General features: G+C 35.0%; 1 protein-coding gene across 1 annotated transcript in view; it reads left to right on the plus strand.

Moving 5' to 3' along the window:
- The window catches only part of LOC141548439 (protein FAM135B-like), a 144,595-nt gene extending 131,395 nt beyond the window's left edge, over positions 1–13,200 (plus strand). Inside the window, 5 exon segments of the mRNA XM_074277354.1 lie at positions 4,905–5,002; positions 5,257–5,408; positions 6,672–6,782; positions 8,654–8,767; positions 10,208–13,200. Coding sequence (XP_074133455.1) covers positions 4,905–5,002; positions 5,257–5,408; positions 6,672–6,782; positions 8,654–8,767; positions 10,208–10,413 — 681 coding nt within the window. The 3' untranslated portion in view covers positions 10,414–13,200.
- The last annotated feature ends 8,109 nt before the right edge of the window (positions 13,201–21,309 follow it).

Genomic DNA, 21,309 nt, shown 5'->3' on the forward strand with positions numbered 1-21,309 from the left:
AAATGCCAATGAGATTTGCAAAAGAATTATATGGGGATTAGACAAAGATGCTCCTTTAGAGGAGATCATAAGACGCTGTGCTACAGTGGGAACAAATGCTTTTTACACCCGGACAATGATGAATGTGGAAAGACAGGGTCCCTCCTGGCAAGGGCCTTCTAGAGAAACTCGGCGATGTTTTCAATGTGGAAAAATTGGACATCTAAGAGCTCAGTGTAAATATGGAGATAGAGTGAGAAGACAGGGTGAAAGAAGACCTAAAACCCCATGTCCAAAATGCAACAAAGGGCTCCATTGGGCATCAGAGTGTAGAATAATTCAGGGAAATGGGATGAGGGGCCCAGGTCTAGGGCCCCAGGCAAAAAAGACTTGGGGCATGATGGCAGCTGATGTTACACCCAAAGAGCCTTTAGAAGGTCAGGACTCTGATTTGATCAATCAGCAGAAAAGCAATCACATGGCAGAAAGGGATTACCTGATAAGTGAGCCAAAAGGCAATCAGATTGCAAAAATGGATTACACTTGGGGAGAATACAGGCCTTTTAAACCAACAGGGCTGTGTCCAGTGCAAACAATTCCAATATAATCGCCAGGTGATGTGGAGAGATCCAGAAAGTGGTGAATGGAAGGGACCAGATAGGTTAACTGCCTGGGGGAGAGGGTTTGCTTGTATTTCTTCAGCAGGAGAAGGAATCAGATGGGTGCCAACGAGTCATATTCGCCTTGTCCATCAGAGAGAGACAGAAAAAGAGAAAGATCTCAAAATAAAGGAGAAGATCTAAGAAACATCTGACACTGAAAGAGCATGGATAATAAGAAGACTGTTAAAGAACTTTAAAAACCAGCAGGAATCATTGGACTTCCTCACACAAGATGAGACTAATGGACAATGGACTTATGGACATTTATAAATTTTCAATTTATGATTATGTTATATACTTCTAGCATGTGTTATGTTACTATGTTACTATGTGCTTATGTAATTCATGTAATTATCTGTAATACTTCCCATATTGATGGATTTATGTTTCAAGGTCATTTATGTAATTATCTGTAATACTTCCCATATTGATGGATTTATGTTTCAAGGTCATGACTGTCCTATGTTCTAAATCAAAAGAAAGGGGGAGATGTTAGGATTACTAAGTGAGAACTTAGGTTGTCTGGATGGTGACAAGGTGAGAATTCAGGTTTTCTGGACAATTACAAGGTGAGAACTCAGGTTGACTTGATAGAGGGGGCAAGCTCATTGGCTGGGGTGGTTCTTCCCAGAAGCCCTTGCATTATCCCACGCCCATTCTCTGGGAGGATAAAAAGAGACAGCACTGGGCGCAGAGAGCAGATCGGCCTGAAGAAGGATAAGAGTTGGAGGAGATTCAGAGCCAGGATTCAAGAGAAGGACTCTGAATTGCATCAGGCTTGACGGGGCTCTCTGCAGGAAGGGAAGTCACTTCTTTGGACAAGAGTTAACAGCAACTGCCTGGAGACAACGGTTCATTACAGGAAGAAGAATCTGTCGGAGAGATTTGAGTAGAAGACACAGCAGATCTCTTCCCAGAGAGCGATCCAGCAGCTTCTAGAGACGACAGCTCGTTACAATTTTTGGTTACTAAGAGAAGTCTCTAAAAGCTAATTCATCATTGCTGGTTAGCTTAATTAATACATTGGTTGTTAACTGGCCAGAAACTTTGTCCTTCATAGTTTTTCATTCATTGAAAATAATCCTCATGAAACCTAAAAGAATTAAACATTGTGTTCCACTCCAGATAACACATTTCATGAATGATATGGCCAGCCTGGAGAGCAGCCAGAACATTGCACCTGTGTAGTATGAAGACATGTGGTGATAAAATCACAGAATTTTTATTTGGAAAGAACCTGGTCAATTCTCTTATACAATACATAGAAAGACTCTTCACTTTTTCCTCCACTTAATGTCTATCTTTGCTTTGTAGTTACCAATCCTTTAGTTAAGGAGAAGCCTACTTTCTCCCTTGACTGCCCATATTACAATTAGAGAGGTCTGATTAAGATGTTTTTGATTTTACTTTTTGATTTGTTTTTTTGTTCTATACTGTCCCGCTTTGCCTCTTTGCCCTGACATATATTGTTCCTAGTTCTGTAATTTCAGGCAAACAGAAATCTTAAGTATTGATGTTCTTTCAAGTAATTGATAAAAATTGTCATGTTTGAAATCTTTTCTCCTATGCTAGTCAATCAAGACACCTGTATTACGCACCACTATGTTCCAGGCATTGTCCAAAGCTCTAGGAAAAGGATGAAAGATAACCCCTGCTCAGAGTGAACTCAGAGTGTAATGGGGGAAATAACATAGAAACAAATATGTATACAAGCAGTCAACAGAATAAATGGTCAACAGATGAAAGGCACTAAATTAACACAGATGAAGAAAAACTTCCCATAGAAGTTGACATTTTAGTTGTGACTTGAAGAAAGCCAGCACAACTAGGAAACAGAAACAAATCAATCTTTCAAAAACATTTATTTTCCAGATACTGTACTAAATTCTGGGAATACAAAAAGAGCAAAAAGATGGACTGCTGTCAAGTAGTTTGCAATCCAATCTAACTGGGGAAGGATATGTAAATAAATATAGGCAAAAGCAAGCTATATATAGGATAAACTGGAAAAATATAAGAACTAAGGCACTAGAGTTAAAAAAGAGGTGAGAGAGTACTCCATGCATGAGACAGTCAATGAAAATGTCTATAGCTAAAAGATTAGTATCTTGTTAAAAGAATAGCAAGGAAGCTAGTGTTAAGAGAGAGAGAGCGAGAGAGCGAGAGAGAGAGAGAGAGAGAGAGAGAGAGAGAGAGAGAGAGAGAGAGAGAGATGGCTGTAAGTAGTGGCAGTATAAGGTGTAAACACATTATTTCTCAAATGCCATGAACTACATGGCTATTATGCTTATTTGTAAGGGTCCTTTAAATGGGTGGGCACAGCGCAACAGGAGATTTGAGTGGTCCAGAAGTAATCACTGTGGATATAGGACTGCCCTGTGTGTGGGATCCTGGCCATATTGAGATAGCTTCGTAATGGGTGACTCTCTCGCTGGTTGGCTCTGTGTGTGACCTCACAGGCCCTTTATAAGCCCACTGCAGACAGCAGTCGCTCTCTTTAACCTGGCTCCCTAGCCTGGGGTAGCCAAGCCAAGCCAAGCTGATGGATAGCTGAGAGAGGTAAGAAGTTTGGTAGTGAACACGTGGGTCTTCAGACCAGGTGTTCACTAGGGAACTAACAAGTCAGGGCATTATGTGAGTAGGTATAATAAAGGCTTTTAAGATTACACGTGGCTGTTCTTGAGTGCGCTACTGGTTATTAAACTGTAGATTCAAGAAATCGTGGCCAGAGACATTTGAAGGCCTCAGAGTTGACACTGCAAAGGTCAGTGGTCAAAGGTACTCTGTTGAGCCTAGGACAGACTAGTAATTGTAACTGCCAGGAGGGCATGTTACACTTATTGATAAATGAGATGATGAGCACAATGCTAATGGAACTTTGGATTTCTAGCCTACAGAGTAGATTTAGGAGAAAATGAGGGAAAGACCATGATCCTTATCTTTGCATATGTGCAGGTCTGTAATATGGAAAAGGACTAGATTATTTTCTGATTAATGTCAAAGCACTAAACTAATAGCAAAAGATAGGGGCAAAAAGTCCAATTTAGTCTAGATGCAGGGGGAAAATAACAAATATAGTGGGTTAAGATGGTCATTTGTTCCTCCTGACTAGAGAGTTTTAAATAGAAGTGGGATGACCACTTGAGGGTTTGTTTTTTTGTTGCTGGTCAGGTATAGGTTGGATCTGATCTTTGGTCCAATCCTTGGACCCTTTCAACTCTGAGATTCTGGTATTCTACTATCCCATATCAGAAATCTTACAAATTACATCATTCTCTTGCATTTATTCATCTTGAAGAATGCTAAGTGTAGTGTACTTAATGGGGAATACTTTGAGTAGGCTGAAATTAGTAGGGCATGTTGACTTATGAAAGTATTCATTGCCAGAGTATTTTTTCAATAGTGTCTTCATCAGCACTTGATCATAATTTATTACTTATCTACTCAGATCAGAAATTGATTTTGATTCATATTTGACCAACAAACCCACATCTTTAAAAAGGACAATTAACTGGTGATTCCATAAGTTAAATAATTATTTCATTCTGCCAGTAGTATCAGAAAGTTTGTGCAAGTTTTAAAAGAATGTTGCAACATCTTGGAGTGGGAAGAGCAATAGATTTAGTCAGAAAATTTGGGTTCAAATCTGAACCCCTTCTTATCTGCCTATATAGAAACCCATGCATATATATATATATATATATATATATATATATATATATATATATATGTAAAAGGAAACATAAACACATGCATTTATATATGTATATACATGTGTGTGTACATACACATGCACATAGCTCCTCTATGGCCATCTTATATCAATCATATATATGAGCCATTGTAACTTCTACCCATAGTTTTTTATTTGGCATTTTCAGTCTGAGAACAAGTTTAATCATGCTTTTAAGTATTTGAGTGGCTGTCACTCCAACACTTGAAAAGATGTTTTCTATCTCTCACAATCCTGTCTCTTCTCCAGTCAAATATCTCCATGAGGCAGCAGAGAGTTATTATTCCTACTTTCCTATTTAGACATGAAGTATCTGAGTCTCATAAAGATGGCATAACTTGACCAGGATAATAAATGGTGTGAGTGGTAGAGAAATAGTTTTTCCTGATTTTTTTCCCCAGATTTTCCTACTTTTATTCTAGAACCCTAACCATAATACAGTACCATGATGGGATTATTCAATAGCAAAAGAAATTTGTGGTCTGGGGTCATGGTTCGTTGTTGTAACTCTGTGATTTCTTTTCTTTCAGAGTGACACCTTTGCTGACTTTGACACAATGACAGACCGATTACTAGATGAGATCATTCAGCATATCCAGTTGTATAATCTATCCATTTCTCGAATCAGGTAAAAACAAACTCCAAGTGAAGTAAAGAGATGGTGACTTTAATAGTATTTAGCACTTCTTGTGAGATAGCCTGAGAGAGGCTGATACTGAAACTCATATTTATTGAACAAGATTCAATTCAATATTTACCAAGCATTTTTATGTACATGGCACTGTGCTAGGTGCTAGGCATATATGGGTAGCTGTGATTCATATTATATATTAAAAAGTTCACAGTCTAGTGGACTCTTATCCTTTGTTTTTTTCCAAACAGCTTCATTGGCCATTCCCTTGGCAACATCATCATCCGATCAGTATTGACTCGGCCTCGTTTTCGGTATTACCTCAACAAGCTACATACCTTTCTCTCTCTCTCTGGGCCGCACTTGGGGACGCTTTACAACAATAGTGCCCTTGTTAGTACAGGTAAGCCTTTCCTTAGATCCCTTTTGAATTCATCACTGACTTCATCACCTATTTGTTAGAGCCTGCCAACCCTGTTGGTCTCTTGAAATAAAGTTCACAAATCCATTGCCACTTCCCTGCACCATGATGAGATACTAGAGGAAGATGCATATCCAGGAGAAATGGAGTAATTTCCTGCCTAGAGTTATTAATAAACAAACAAATAAGCAAGTTTTAATAAACAAAAAATAAAGTAACTGGCATTTACACAAACTTTTAAGGTTTGGAAAGCACTTTACAAATATCTCACTGATCCTCACAACAACCTTGGAGGTAGGTGATGTTATCTCCATTTTATAGATGATAGAATAGCTTCATAACTGGAAAAATACTTTAGGCTGCTCAGAACCTCCCTTACTCCTCACCATTTCTCCATCTATAAAATGAATGATAATGTGCATATTACTTACCTTTCAAGATTGTTGCTTGAAAGAGACTTTGAAATTCTTATAAAAATGCTATAGATATCTGAGGGTGTTGCTTTTTTAATCCATTATTAAAATGTGAAGAATACCTTTTACTTATATCCCAAATTTCATAATTCCTCTAATATTTGTATATTATTATATAATGTCTGCCAAGTTCTTTGCATATGTTTTTTCATTTGATTTTATGACATTTGCTATCTTATTGGATCCATGTAAGATGACTTAGGTGTAGATTGCCATAAGGCAATGGAGATACAAACAAAATTAATAATATTCCCTACCCTCGAGAAACCTGCACTCAATTCAATCAAGGCAATACATTTATACAAGTAGATTCACATCTAAGTAAATCAAATTCTTGAAAGTTTAGAACGTATGACCAGAGTTGAGGAAAGATCATAATAGTTAGAGATTTGAACTAAGAAGCAGAAAAATTGAGTTCAAAATCTTCCTCAGACATTTATTAACATGGGGCAAATTCAAAAGAACACTAGTTCTACAGTCAGAGGAGTTAGTATAAAAATCTTACCTTTGAAACTAACTACCATGTCCTTACATATACCTGCACTTAGTCACTCTCTACTTAAGTTTCTTCATCCTTAACTTGGACTAAATGGTCAGAAGTCCTTTCCAACTCTTTTATTTATGGACCTAGATTCCATTTGCCTTTCACTTTTGCAAGACAATGACCTCTGAACACGAGTGATATTTCCAGGGTCCTTCACTCATGATATTATGGTTAAGACCACAAAAAGTGCAAAGAAATAATTTTTTCACTCTTTCTCTGTTTTATTAGGTTTGTGGCTAATGCAAAAGCTGAAGAAATCCGGATCCCTTTTACAGCTGACCTTCAGGGACAACACAGATTTGCGCAAATGTTTCCTGTACCAACTGAGCCAAAAGACAGGTGGGCTACTCTGTTATACATATCTGGGGAAAGGAATTGCAAGACAGCTCAGGTCATGGAAATGAGACCAAATGAAACATGTCTCTTGCTTCTCATCAGCGAAATGATGGAATATACATGTGGAAATTCACATATGACCAATGTGCTCATTTCTTTTGCTTGATTTCTTATTTCTTATAAAGACTAGAATTTGTGAGAGTAAGAGAGGAATCAAGCAAAGAGATGGTGATATTGAAAAAAATTAATAAAAAAGAAAAAAAGTGAATAAGAGGAAGTTGTTCTAATGAGTCAATGGATGAAAATGTAATAGTGAAAGGATAAAAATCTTTAATAAATGCTATGTTTTAGGCATTGTGCTAAAACTTTACAAATATCTCATTTAACAAGTAACCCTCAAGAACCCTTTCACCAAATCCCTACTTATATTCCAGTAAAAAAGTAGGAGAGTAGTAGTATAAACAAATAATAAACTAATATTTAGATTTGAGAATATCTGAGTTGATAAGTAGACCCCCTAAGGAATTTTTTGATATGTCATTAACAGTAATAATGACAGTATTAAGTTGATTACATTTCCAGACCTCCAAAGGTATGTGTTAGGGTGAGGATTTAGGATCCATGTGGGGTTTCAAGTAAGAATCTAGAAAAATGGGTGGAAATAAATGCAAAGTAAGGCTGCAGTTGGTAGGTACCAAGGACTCCAGATTAAGTCTCATGATTGAGATGTTTTAAACCCTAATGCATGAAATTCTGGCATATAAGTGTAGCTGGTGAAAAGATGGCTATAATGGAAATGGCCGAGATTGAGCTATCTTGTTGTAAATTAACTACTATCTATTATCATGCTCTCCATGAAGCTTTCTTTAATTTTAATCCTCCATTATTATATACCACATAACTCACAAACTATATTGTTGTTTTATATCTTTCTAAGGCGAAAAGTTTTATTTTTTTAAAGTTTTATTTCATATGAAGCAGCTAGAGGGCTCAGTGGATAGAATTATGGATCTGGAGTCAGAAAGTCCTGAATTCAAATATAGCCTTAGATTATCTGTTTAATCCTACAGAAATCTTTTAATTTCTGTTTGCTTTAGTTTTCTCATCTGTAAAATAAGGTTAATAGCACCTGCCTTTCAGAGTTGCTATGAGTTTCCAGTGAGTTTCTATGAATAGTAATTATTACTATGTCTGCAAATAGTAAATGCTATATAATCGTTAACTATTAATAGTAGTTTTAAAATTAGATTAGTGTTGTTGTTGCCTACTACCTTTAAATTGAATGTGATAATGAATACAGTTTCGAAGTAACATCTTTCCTAGTACCTGTAATATCATATAGTATACTGTAAACATTCAATAGATACTTTAGAAATAAAATTTGGTTCTTTGGGTATTATGCTGGAATAATATACACATTAATACTCTCAAAAGCATGCTATTCAATGGTACAGGAATTATGAAAGACACAAGAGGTCTTGTTCTCCTTCTCTTCTATTCTGCCATGGGAATACAAAACTCTTCAGAGCATGACAGAGTGTAAGGATGCAAAATAAATCCTGACATTTGAGATAGTGGACACAGATGACCTCTCAGGCTTCTGTGTACTTTCTTCCTCACAATACTGTGAATTATTTAGAGACCAGTGAGGACTGCATAATCTTAAAGTCGAAGCATTTCAGATGTGATAATGATATCACACAAAATCCCCAGATTATAATTCTGTCTTGTCCTGGTACAGCAGCAAAAGGATCCTTAGATGAACAGCAAATATTTAATAATATTGATGTTATGTCTTCATACTCCAGAAAGTGAAGAAGAAATTTTTATTTCTTCCTTGTAACAATTTGTACATTTTTATCTTTTTATCCTAGGCCTTCAGTATTTTAAAAATGTTGTGTTGGTTGCTTCTCCTCAAGACCGGTATGTGCCATTTCATTCAGCAAGAATTGAAATGTGTAAAATGGCACTCAAGGACAGACATACAGGTAGATCATGTCCCACAATACTGTCGGGTTTTGTTTATTTTTGGTCCAGAGGTATGTTAAATAAAAATTATTCCAATTTCTTTCCTTGAAGCCTCCAGATGACAACATAAGCAAGGCCTTATGTGAAGTGACAAAGGATGAACTTTCATAGTAGCTATTTAAAAGAGGCAACTTTATCCATTAATACTCAGTTTTCACATTTGTTTAAAAAGTCTTTATTTAGCATTTATATAAATATCTTTGAATTATTGAATGAATGCCAAAAATCTCAGAGAAGCAATTTAGGAGGTATATCAAAGAACAATAGAAAGTTGTATGAGGATGGTTTAAGCTGAAAAAAAAAAGTTCCATCAGTCATAGAAGAAAAAATTTATTAAGGACCTACTATGAATTAAGTACTGTGCCAGGCACTGGGACTCAAATACAAAGAATACACAATCCCGATTTCCAAGCAGCTGATTTTTTAATATTGACTTGCATGCAAGATGTATAAGCAAGGAAGAAAAAATGTCAATAGTAATAATTAATTAATAGTTCAACTATTATCCTGATATCTGAAAAATAGTGGAAGAATCAAGAAATGATCTCAGTTATATTGGATGGATCTTCTATATTCTATATATATATATATATTTAGTAATAATAGTTTTTATTTACCAGATATATGCATGGGTAATTTTACAACGTTGACAATTGCCAAATCTTTTGTACTAATTTTTCCCCTCCTTCCCCCTCCCCCAGATGGCAGGTTGAGCATATATTCTATACTGTAATGATATTCGATTGTGAAAGACTTTAGACTCACTATACCACCAAAGGAATTATGATGAAAAAATGCTCCTCACATCCACAGAAAGAACTGATGCATTCTGAGTGTAGATTAAAGCACATTATTTTCTTTTTTCCCCAGCATGTCTAATGTGAAAATATTTTACATGATTTCATATGTATCATATTTCTTGCCATCTCAATGGGTGGCAGATGGGGTAGAAAGAAAGAGATAGCTTGGAACTGAAAATAAAAATAATTTTTAAAATGTTTAAAAAGAAACATTCTTTATAGAACTTCAAATTCTGGATCAAGGGTTATAAACTTCACATCACACATACACAATACATGTATGTTTGTATGTACATATATGTGCATAAACATACATACATACATACATATATATACATATAAACACATATAATACATTTTTGGTGACAAAATTTAATATGATTCCTTTATGAACCAATTTCATGATGCACTAAGGCGAATGACTAAATATGTGTATAGGCCAAAGGGGATTATATTTCACAAAAATTTTAAGAACTCCTGCTCAGGAGTTACTGATTTCAAGCATGCTGGAAATTGGCAGAAGCACTTTTAATGCAAATAGAAATTATTAAGCAGTCACTGCTATGTTGTGAATGACCCCTTTTTGTACTCCATTTTCAGGCCCAGTTTATGTTGAGATGATCAACAACCTTCTCCAACCTCTGATAGAAGCCAAGGATTGCACTGTAATTCGACACAATGTGTTCCACTCTCTGCCCAACACTGCCAATGCCCTGATCGGCCGAGCTGCCCACATAGCTGTGCTGGATTCTGAACTGTTCCTGGAGAAATTTTTCCTGGTCACAGGACTCAACTACTTCAAATAATGGCTTTAGGGGAATCAACTAAGGACCTGTGTAATACCCCAAAAGTAACCAGTGCACTTTTTTTCAGTATCATCCAGACCTTTAGCTGAAACACACAGCTTTTTAGACTTGGGAGCCCCATACTAAACATTGAGATAGGAGCCCCATTTGCATTTTTGGTGGAAAGTGGAAAGGAGAAGGCCTTAAGAGAATGGTTAGAGATATTGAAGTCATTTCTATCTCAGCTTAGAAAAGCCAAGCAAATCGTTAGTTATCAAATTGTAGGTTGTCATTTGTCTGGTGACTCAAAGTCTCATTCCAGATCCTTTACAGGAGCAAGAAGAAAAAAACAAAACAAAACAAAAAAAAAAAACAAAAAAAAAACTAAGTATTGGGAGAGAGGTGGTGGGACCAGTGTCATAACCTTAATATCATAGAACAAAGGCTTTCTCCTCCATTTAACTTGATTTGTCCAAAGCATTACCAGCTTGGGTGTTTGTTGGTTGATACAAGTGCATAGAAACATTTCAGAACTCAGGTTAAAACTTCTTTTTGTGTGTGTAGAACTGGAGATTATTTATGTGCAAAGAATCCTTTATAAATTCTTTTGTGCCATCTCTGTTTAAAAAAAAAATGTGATCTCCATTCCATCATTCCTTTTCATATGTGGTTAAAGAGTTATTCTTCATAAAAAAAAACAAAAAAACTTTTTTTTTCGGGGTAAGAGTGGGAAAATGGGGGAGGGAGGGAGTAAGGTAATTCATCAATGATCTTAAGTATGCTGCAAATAAAAATACCCATGAGGAGTATATTAGGCCAGTTAGTCCAGATAACTTTTTTTGGAACCCTACTTAAATTGCTGGTCTAAATCATACTTTTATCACTGGGGATGTTTTCATCTTTGTTTTCCATCTGGGATAGTTATTTATAAGAAACTGAAATCACTGTACTCAAAAGATCCTGCTATACATAGATTTGATGGCACTATTGGAATCATCCAAAGAAATGCCAACTTAAAATTTAATGCTACTGAGGGGGAAAAATGAAAAACAAAAAGGAAGACCATTAAAATAGCCAACTGTTCCTCCCTCATAAAGAAAAAAAAGACATCAAAATTAAGGAATGAAGAATTGAAATTCCAATGCAAGGAGAATGAGCATACTCTGAAGTGTCATATTGCCTTCAGAAAAGTGTTAAAAACTCACTCAGATGACAAAAGACAAGCAGATAAAAAAGTGACAAGATAAATTCAGAGTAAACAAAGCAATGCCCTGGGTAGCAGAGGACCCAGGTCCAAATCCCAGTTCTACATCTTATTAGCCGGATGATCATAGACAAGTCACTCAATCTCTATGAGCTTTAGCTTCCTCATCTTTGAAATAAGCACTTTTGACTAGAATAACTCTAAGCTACAAGCCAACTTGAAAAGACTTTGAGAACAGGGGCAGTTTCAATGAGATCTGAAAGAAAATTTATAAATAACTTGAGAAAAAATTTCAAGCATCATTGATTTAGTCTTATTTCTCAGTAAAGAATTGAGAATTCTGAATGCTATCCAAGTATCTTAACTTTTAAGTAGAATTAAGAAGTCACTGGTAGAGGATATTTCCTTTTTGATGCCAATGGAGATGATGCTTCATGCTCTTCCTCTGAAAGAATCCTGTCCATCAAAAGTAGTAATACTCCTTCAAGAAAATTCATTGAAACTAGGCTCCAAGCACCTGTATGACAAAATTTGGGGACATTGTTTTAGTTTAGAGATTATTCTTCTCTCTGACTTGTGTTCCATTAATCTCATAGTAGTAAGTTGTTACAAAGAAATAAATCATAGAATTACAGAATTTTAGAGCTTGAAGGTACAGTATAAAATAGGATGTTAAAGCTGAAAAGGGCATGGGTACAGAGATTATTATACAGTGTCCTTAGAACTTAAAATATGTCACACATGTAAGAAATCTTAAGGACCACGTGCTGTAGTTGTTCAATTTGAAGGGATGAAGAAATTGAAGTCCATAAAGTTTAAGTGACTCATCCAAGTATGCACAGATAGTAAGTGCTAGAGCCACAACTGGAGCCAAGTTTCTTCCAATCAGCTACTGGTTCCATGTTTTCAGAAAGCCTATAGTTGATTACAAGCAAACAATCATCTCCCTCATGATAAAGTACAATCTCTGGCTCTTTCTCTTTTTAGAGGAAAATGATTTCTACAAAGCCCAGTGGAGTCTCACATTTCTCTGAATGCCCAACACTATGATTTTATGATGCATGTTTACCCCAGGAGAAAAGCTCACAATTTATAGTAATGTCCCTATCTTGGCCAAATGCATCCATTCCCATGAACACATCAGTCTTGCCATTGCATGTCTATGAACTTGTCTGTGATATGTGTCAATGTGTGATCATTTGAAGGCCTTCTGAGCCAGTGGCTATAAAGCCAAAATGAATACTACACGTATTGTCCATTTCAATAAGATTTTTTTTTTAATCTCCAATGTGCTGCCTAAACAAACTGATAAAAATACTGGCAATAATAAATAGTTCAGCAATGCAATGATTTGATATCCCCCAGTGCCTCTTTTTCACTGGGGTAGCTGTCTTTGTTGTAAAGACATTATTATTGTAAAGCCCAACTGATTTATGAACATATATTGCAGCCATAAAGAAAATACATACTAACCTTATAAATAAGAGTGTGTACATTGTCAGACTTCTACAAACACAAGTAGCCTCATTTGGAAAGACTTTGCCATACACACACATTAAAAACATATATATAGAAAGACTTTATCATACACACATTAAAAACATATATATATATATACATATATATATATACATATATATAATTATACACACACATACATATATATATTCCCATACCAACACATAATGTATATATCTAAACTATACATACATATAGATAGATAGATAGATAGATAGATAGATAGATAGATAGAGAAATAGATAATGTATTTGTATTTATTCTAATTTGATAAAATGGAAAAAGTCCTGGATTTGGAGAAAATGCTAAAACATCTGACTTTGAACCTTGGCCCTACTGGTTATGTCAAGTATGACCATCAGCAGAATGGATTCAGAAAATCAATTCACCTCTCTAGGCCACATCTATAATATAACAGAGATAACAAGTAATTAATGTACTATCACACTAAATCTTATGATTTATCTAATATATGAACATGGGCCCTATCATTAAAATAAGATCCCTTGAAAAGAGAGTGTATATGTGTGTGTGTGTGTGCACGCCTCAGATTTTGTGAGTGTGTGAGTGCTCATAAGAGAGAACATCATCTTATTAAGAAGCTAACCTTGATTATAGACTGTCCTAAGATTTTATGGTGAAAAGTATGATCCATATTTTACATTTGATCCTTTAACTGTGTATATATACATTTCATATGCAGATGTATGTGTAACAGAAAAAGTCTAGGGAACAGAAAAAAAGAAGCAAATGCATAATATCAGTTTAGAAAATGTGTGAACAAAATATATTCCATGATAAGGATCTAGTTTCTTCTTTAAAAGGCTGAATTTGTAGACTGCAAGACCTAGAGTTCAAGACCAGACTCTGTTATTGTATATATAGTCGACTTAATTTCCCAATGATCAAAACTGAATTTAGAGATGAGGGTGTGTGAATATGAATATGAAAATATCCATATCCATATATATATATATATATATATATATGTGAAAGCATATGATACACAGACATACATACAAATATATAATATATATGTATTATGTATGGAGAGAGAGGAATGAGAGAAGAGGGAAGAGAGAGAGAGAGAGAGAGAGAGAGAGAGAGAGAGAGAGAGAGAGAGAGAGAGAGAGAGAGAGATCATCCTTGTTCTAATGTTGTGTGTTTTTTTGTTTGTTTGGTTTTGTTTTTTCAGTGCCCATTGTTAGGAAAAATTGAGATTAGTTTTACTGATAGTAATTGAAGTAATTATTGATCAAATTATAGGACTAATGAAACGATCTACCTACACTGCTACAAAGCTTTGCAGCTGTTTGCTGGAAATTTTCAAAAATGGTACTAGGGTGAAAACATGGGATGGCTTTCATTCTTTCTTTCTTTTTTTTTCCTTTTTTTTTTTTTTTTTTTTTTTTTTTGACTATGACTAAAAGAAACTGAATAATTTTTGGTTGATATTCCTGTACAATATTTATTAAGGTTCTCATTGTTCTTGAAAACCTACTTATTCATTTGAAAACAACAAGAAACAACAACAAACATAACAGGATTCAGCTTTCAGAGTGAATTTGTAGTTTATTGAGTTCAGCACCTAGGGTAGCTAGTTAGTTGGGAGATTGAGTCAGTACTGGAGTCAGCATGACTCTTCCTGAGTAAAATCTGGTCTCAGATACTTAACAAGCTGTGTGATCCTGAACAGTTCTCTTGACTCCATTTATCTCAGTTTCCTCATCTCTAAAATGAGCTGGAGTAGGAAATGGCAAACTATTCTGCTCTCATTGTCAAGAAAACCCCAAATAGGATCATAAGTCAGACATAACTGAAAAAATGATTGAACAACAACAGTACAATGCTTTTGATTCACAAATGAAAAAATGGAGGACAAGAAAAGTGAAAGTGATTTTCCCAGACTCTGGAGGCCTGAGTACAAACTATACATTTTCATGTTTCACCTGAACATATTCACATTGTAAAGATTATAATTCCACAAACATTTAAATACCTTTAGACACAAGATTCATCTAATTTTAGATTTGGAAGGAACCATCCAACATATTTGAAAATAGAACACAATGATAGGGCTGGGAGGGACAGTAAGTTTTATCTAGTCAAATGTTCTCATTATACATATGCAGGAATGGGGGTTCAGCAATGGGAAGTCAATGTGTCACATCACAAGTTAGTTGCAGAGCCAGGACTTACATAAAATTCTCCTTTACCAGGTTTCTGCTCATTTTATTTTGTAATGCTTTTCCACACAATAATGATCTTTTTAACAGACCACAATTTGTGAATCTAATTGATTTTTTTTCTTTACACACTAGTTCCTTTGGAAATTAGTTCTCAAAAGAAGATTATACACATCTTCCACTACTTTGGGTCTAGAAAACAAAGCAGTGAGATACTCAAACAAATCTTAACTTTTATAACATAACCTGATTTTGAAGCAAGTAAATGAACACCATTTTCAGTGTTGTCATCATATATTGTCTACACTTTTTTTATGCATCATCCCCAAACTGATAACACATTGTCCAGAAGGGATTTGAGAAATCATACAGTCCAGGAACTCCAGCTTGATTTTGGGATTCTAAACATCTATGCATGGATAGATTTCAAAGGATCTATAAACTTTATTACGTGCAAATGACTATTTCTATTTTAATCATGTGCATTTTAATTTAAAATTTAAAAACATTAAATCATTCTGAAAGGAGTCAATAGACTTCATTGGACTACCAAAGGAGAATCTATGATTTCTTATCTAGTTCATCCACTTGGTTTTATAGGTGAACTAAGGGTTGCAATCTTAATTGCACCCAAATAAGATAAATACAATGACTTGTTCATAGCACAGCTATAATTCACACAAGATATACAAGATATAGGTCTAATTCTCCTTCCATTATACTACATTTCTCTCAAAATGAAGAGTGAAGAATTTCCAACAAATAAAAATAACATACTGCAATCTTTGAATCCAAGGACAGTTTCAATCATATCCTGAATGCTGAATGGCAAAGAATGCTTAAAATAGGGCAAAACGTGTGACTTCCTTCTTTAAGAATAATCCACATTTCTGTATGGAATGAAATGAAACAAGTATTAATTGCCTACTGTGGGTCAAGTACTGTGTTAAACACTCAGAATACGAATAGAAAAAATTCTGGGACAGTTCCTTCCATCTTAGCACAGTGATTATAGTAGGTGACACTTTGCCCACTGAAACCAAGGTCTCATGTGTCCCAATAACTAAGGGCCTGTAAGGGTGTGAACCCAACAAACTCAGGAAGGGGGAAGATCCTAGTGGAACCTGAGGAGTCAGACTGGAGTGAAGAGGAATATTCTTTCCTACCAGCCTCTGAATTCCAGAAGAATATCATGGTACAGTTGACAAAATACCTTCCTTGTTATGCCTTGAGAAAGATATGTCGTGTATTATTTCATTTCTACAAAAGTGGAAAACAAAGCTCAGAGAGGTGGTTACTAGTGTCACTTCATGGTCCACATCCACTTTAGTATTGAAGGCAGGATTGGAACCCAAATCTACTGACTCCACATGCCAAGATTCTTAATTCAATAATGTACTACCTCTCATATTATTTGACTGACAATTTCATTTAATTCAGTTCAATCCAATGATTACGTGAGCACTAAATATGCACTAGACAGTATATCAGATGCTGCTGATAAAAAGTCAAAGACAAAGCCTCAAGAAAATTACATTCTACTAGACACCTTGGAATACCATGTGATATGACTGAATTCTTTGACCTGAAAAGAAATGCAGAAGCCTCATCTAGGCTGACTTATCCATGAATGTGAATCTGATCCAATAAAGCCTCCAAAAGTGATTGTCCAGCCTTTACATGAAGGCCTAAAGTGAGAGAACCTTGCACTTCTTTAGGAATCCATTTTTTAATAGTTCTAATTTGAAGACTTTTTCCCTTTCATTTAAGCTTAAATTGACCTACTTCTATATTCTTACTATTATCCCTTGTTCTGAATTCTATGACCAAAATCCAATTCTTGTATAAGACCTTGCTTTAAATATATGAAGAAAACCTTTTTGCCCCTATTGCATCTTCTCCAGGACAGTTCACTTGTTCTTTCAACTGACTTTGAAAGGCCATGAAAATAGAAGCTCTTCATTATCTTGCATACACTCTTCTCAATGCCCACTAGTTTTCTCAGTAGATGATCATCAGAATGGTACTATGTTATAATGTTTGGTATAGTCTACCATTATTATTCAAAATATAACTTTTTATTTTTTTGTTCCAGGCCCTTGAGAGTACTCCTGTTGTTCTCCCGAATTCTTTAAGTCTAGTTACAAGCAAAAATATTACTTGCTTTTGAAGGTAGTGAATTTACCATCAATATAGATCTTCATGCAGTTTGATTCAGCTGTCATCACTGTGGAAGGGATTTATTCTTCCATTAGGAATTGTACAAGATTATCTCTGAAGTCTAGCACTTTTAAGATTTCATTCATGAAAAAGTAGAAGAGAAAGCTGGGATTTCATAAGAGTTTATTGAGGAAGTTGATAATTGACTGAATAAATTTGGCTACCCTTTAATGTTATGAGTGAAAAGTAATAGATTTAAACTACTTTCAGTATGATACTTTTTGACTGAAATGATAATCACATAATTTTCAAATTTAGTTACAGAATTTCAGTGTACATCATAGCCAATCTACACCTAAAAAATAATTCTCTCTATATTTCCAGTTATCATCCATCCTTGGCTTAAATATTTTGATTGAAGTAGATTCATTATCTCCAAAGGAACCCATCTCATTTTTGTTTGATTATTCTTATTAGGAATTCTATTAGAAAAAAAAAGGATGCTCAAATCATTACTATTAAATTTCTTAAATCATCCTGTTATCTATGTGGCCCAGTAGGCAAGCCACCTACATTCAGGAAGAACTGAGGTCATATCAGGACGCCTCTTCACTCATATAAGCTCTATTTCCATTAGTTTTCTCAACTATAAAATGAAAATGATAAGAAAAAACAATTCTCAAGTATTGTAATGAAAATAAAATGAGATAATATTTGTAAAGTAAATAGCTTTAATGTCTGTCATATGGCAGGCTCTTAATAATTGCTTGTCCCCTTTCTCCGCCCCCTCTGCCATAGGTGTACAGAATCAAGGATATGAAAGAAAAAAAATTAAAAATTGAAATATCCCCTCAAGGAATGCACAATTACCTTTCTATATTAAAATACTAATAACAAAATCCTCAGATAATTGATATTGGCAATATGAACTAAGAAGGAGTACAATACCAATTTTGGGAAGAGAGGTAGAGATGCAAATTTTCCTTCCAGCTTTAACCATTACCATTATTTGTGCTATTACAATTGACAAGTCCGTTTGACTTTCTGATCCCTTATTTCTCTGTCAAACTAGGATAAAATGCTCATCTATAGTTTTGAGGAAAGCATTTTCTGAAACATAAAGAGCTATAGAAATGCTTATTTTAATAAATTCTAGGATGTAACTCAGAACACATGCAGTGTTAATTTAAGGGAGCTCTGTGAGTGACAGGGAACCAAGATGAACTGATTTCTGCCAAAAAAGGGTCATTTTCATTTTGTAACATGGCAAATAAATCAAATTCAACAAATTCCACCCCAAATAGTTTTGTCCACTAAATCTCAGATTAATTTAATCCACCTAAACAAAAAAACAAGCATGTCTTAATGTGTCAGACTCTGATACAGGGTACTGGACAATTATTAGGTCCTAAAAACATAAGCCAGTACCCACAGTCAAGTGGAAATAGAAGTGGATTTGGAGTCCTAGGAAGAGGTTTCAAATCTTATCTCTATAATTACCAATAAGTCCTGGGCAAGTAATTTTATTTCTTTTGATCCCAGTTTTATCATTTGCAAAATTAAGACCAACTAGATGTCCTTAACCTTTCTAGCTCTGAATATATGACTTTCATTCTCCATTCAGAAGATACGAAACAAACAATGAGTTCATACTGTATACTTGAAGATATGAGCTAACCAGCATAAGGTTATCATTTTCTAATTTAATATAATAAATAAAACAGTCATTTCTTACTTTAAAAAATCCTATAAATATGAATTATTTTTGTTAAACATAAACGCTTTATAAAAATAATCTAAAGATCACTTGGACTTTTTTATCCATGAATTATGATTTGAATAGAATCTTCTTCCTTTTTTAAATTTAATGATGTGAAGGGAAAGGGACAAAAAAGATTGATTAGTTGACTGTGGAAAATACCTGGAGAGATAGCTTTTGACTATATAGAAAAATATTCCTAATAATCCTAGCTTTCCAAAAGTGAAATGACTTACCTCAGGTGAAAATGACTTCTCTATCACTGAAGGTCCTCAACTAGAAGTTGGATGATCTCTTTTTCAGTTATAGACATTACTGCATCAGGAACATCTTCTAACTCCCTCCCTCCTTCCCCCCCCTCCCCATGTATGTGCCTCGCTAGTCTCTGTCTCTGTCTCTCTGTCTTTCTCTCCCTTTCTGTCTCTATCTCTTTCTCTCCCTCCCTATCTTTGTCTCTCTCTGTCTCTGTCTCTCCCTCCCTCTGTCTCTGTCTCTGTCTTTGTCTATCTCTCTCACACACAAATATATGCATATACATATGTAGGCAAACATGTCACATATAGACATTTTCCCTAAAACAACTCATATATCAAATGAGAGATCAACCCCAGGAATGTGGTTTAATTGTTCCTTCTTACAAGTTTGAGGTATCAAGGTAGAGGTTTTAATGGTTGTTGGCTAAAATTCCTTAGTATTTCTTCAATGTTGGAAGCTCTTATAGCTCATGCCAAGGGGAAAAAAAGTGTCCCAACCAAAAATTAGACATCCCCCTTTCAGAGACCCTTAGAGTCCTCTGGGTTGGAGTATAACCACTTAAAAGATGGCTTTGTCTTTACTTCAATGTATAAGATTTTATTATGGTGAAAAGCCTTCCTGTAAAGGGCTAGAACTGAGCAATGCACTTGGATAATGAAGCACGTGAGACTAATTGCCAATTGGACAGTTCCCTATTAACTTGTTTGAAGGTTGACCCTCCCCAGCTATTCTGTGCTGACTTGATTGGTGGGACAAAGAGGGGGAAGTGACTTGTGTGGGAGGAGAAAGAGAAACTTGGGTGGTGGAACTCACGCTCACTTGCACTCGTGACCTGACGTTGGGGGTGACTGTAAAGATCTAGAATAAAGACATTTAGTGATCCTGACTCCTGTTGATTTCTGGGAAGATAGAGTTCCAGCACCTTCCCTTTATTTCTTCTGTTAATGAAATTAAATTAAAGAGAGCCATAAAGCAACTGTGGCCTTTCTTCCCTTTATATGGAAAAAAAAGATGCAAATGGCAGAATAAGATCAGAGAAAGGACGATGCAAACATACAGATTTAAAAAATAATCATGAATTTTCTGAGAATTAGACCTGATTAATGATAAAATGGGCTTCTTTGTGAAGAAATGAAAGTTTTTGAAGTGAAACAGGACAACTACTTCGGAGGGCTGTTGTAGAAAGAATTCTTAATTCACATAGAGATTTTTTTTTCTTTGAGATTTCTTCCAGCTGTGAGATTTTATGATTTCATTATTCAGTTACCTGCTAATAACACCGTTTTCCTTTTGTATAGTCTCATTTAATGATACAATGAACCCAGAGGACTTAAGGAATGACCTTATGAAAATGGAGTTATTTTAAAACACTAACCCAAAATCACTAGTGTAGACAAAAAGATACTTCCCAATAAAATTTTACCTCTTAGCATCTTATCTCTCCCACTCACCAAATCACTTCTACAATTCAGGACTGTTAGCTAATTGGAGTCGGATGAGAGATTGGAGTCATTTCCCTGAAAAAAGAAAACTGTCTATTCATCCTTGATGAGTAGTCATATGTACTATTAAAACAAGTATTGATTTAGAACTTAAAGAGAACTAAGAAATCACTGATTCTATGTCCTCATTGTATAAGTGAGGAAAGTTCAATCCAGATTAATTGATTAATTTATTTAATGTTACATAGATTTTAAATAAAGGATCCAAGGTTTCAATTCTGGTCTTCTGCCTCCAAATCCAGCCATTCTTTCTCTGCACTATTCTTTATGTTCATTGAAAGAAAACTTGTTACCATTGTAATGTAGTATATTATAATTTTAGACAACTATAAT

This window comes from Sminthopsis crassicaudata, chromosome 1 (assembly GCF_048593235.1).
Source record: "Sminthopsis crassicaudata isolate SCR6 chromosome 1, ASM4859323v1, whole genome shotgun sequence".
NCBI lineage: Eukaryota > Metazoa > Chordata > Mammalia > Dasyuromorphia > Dasyuridae > Sminthopsis > Sminthopsis crassicaudata.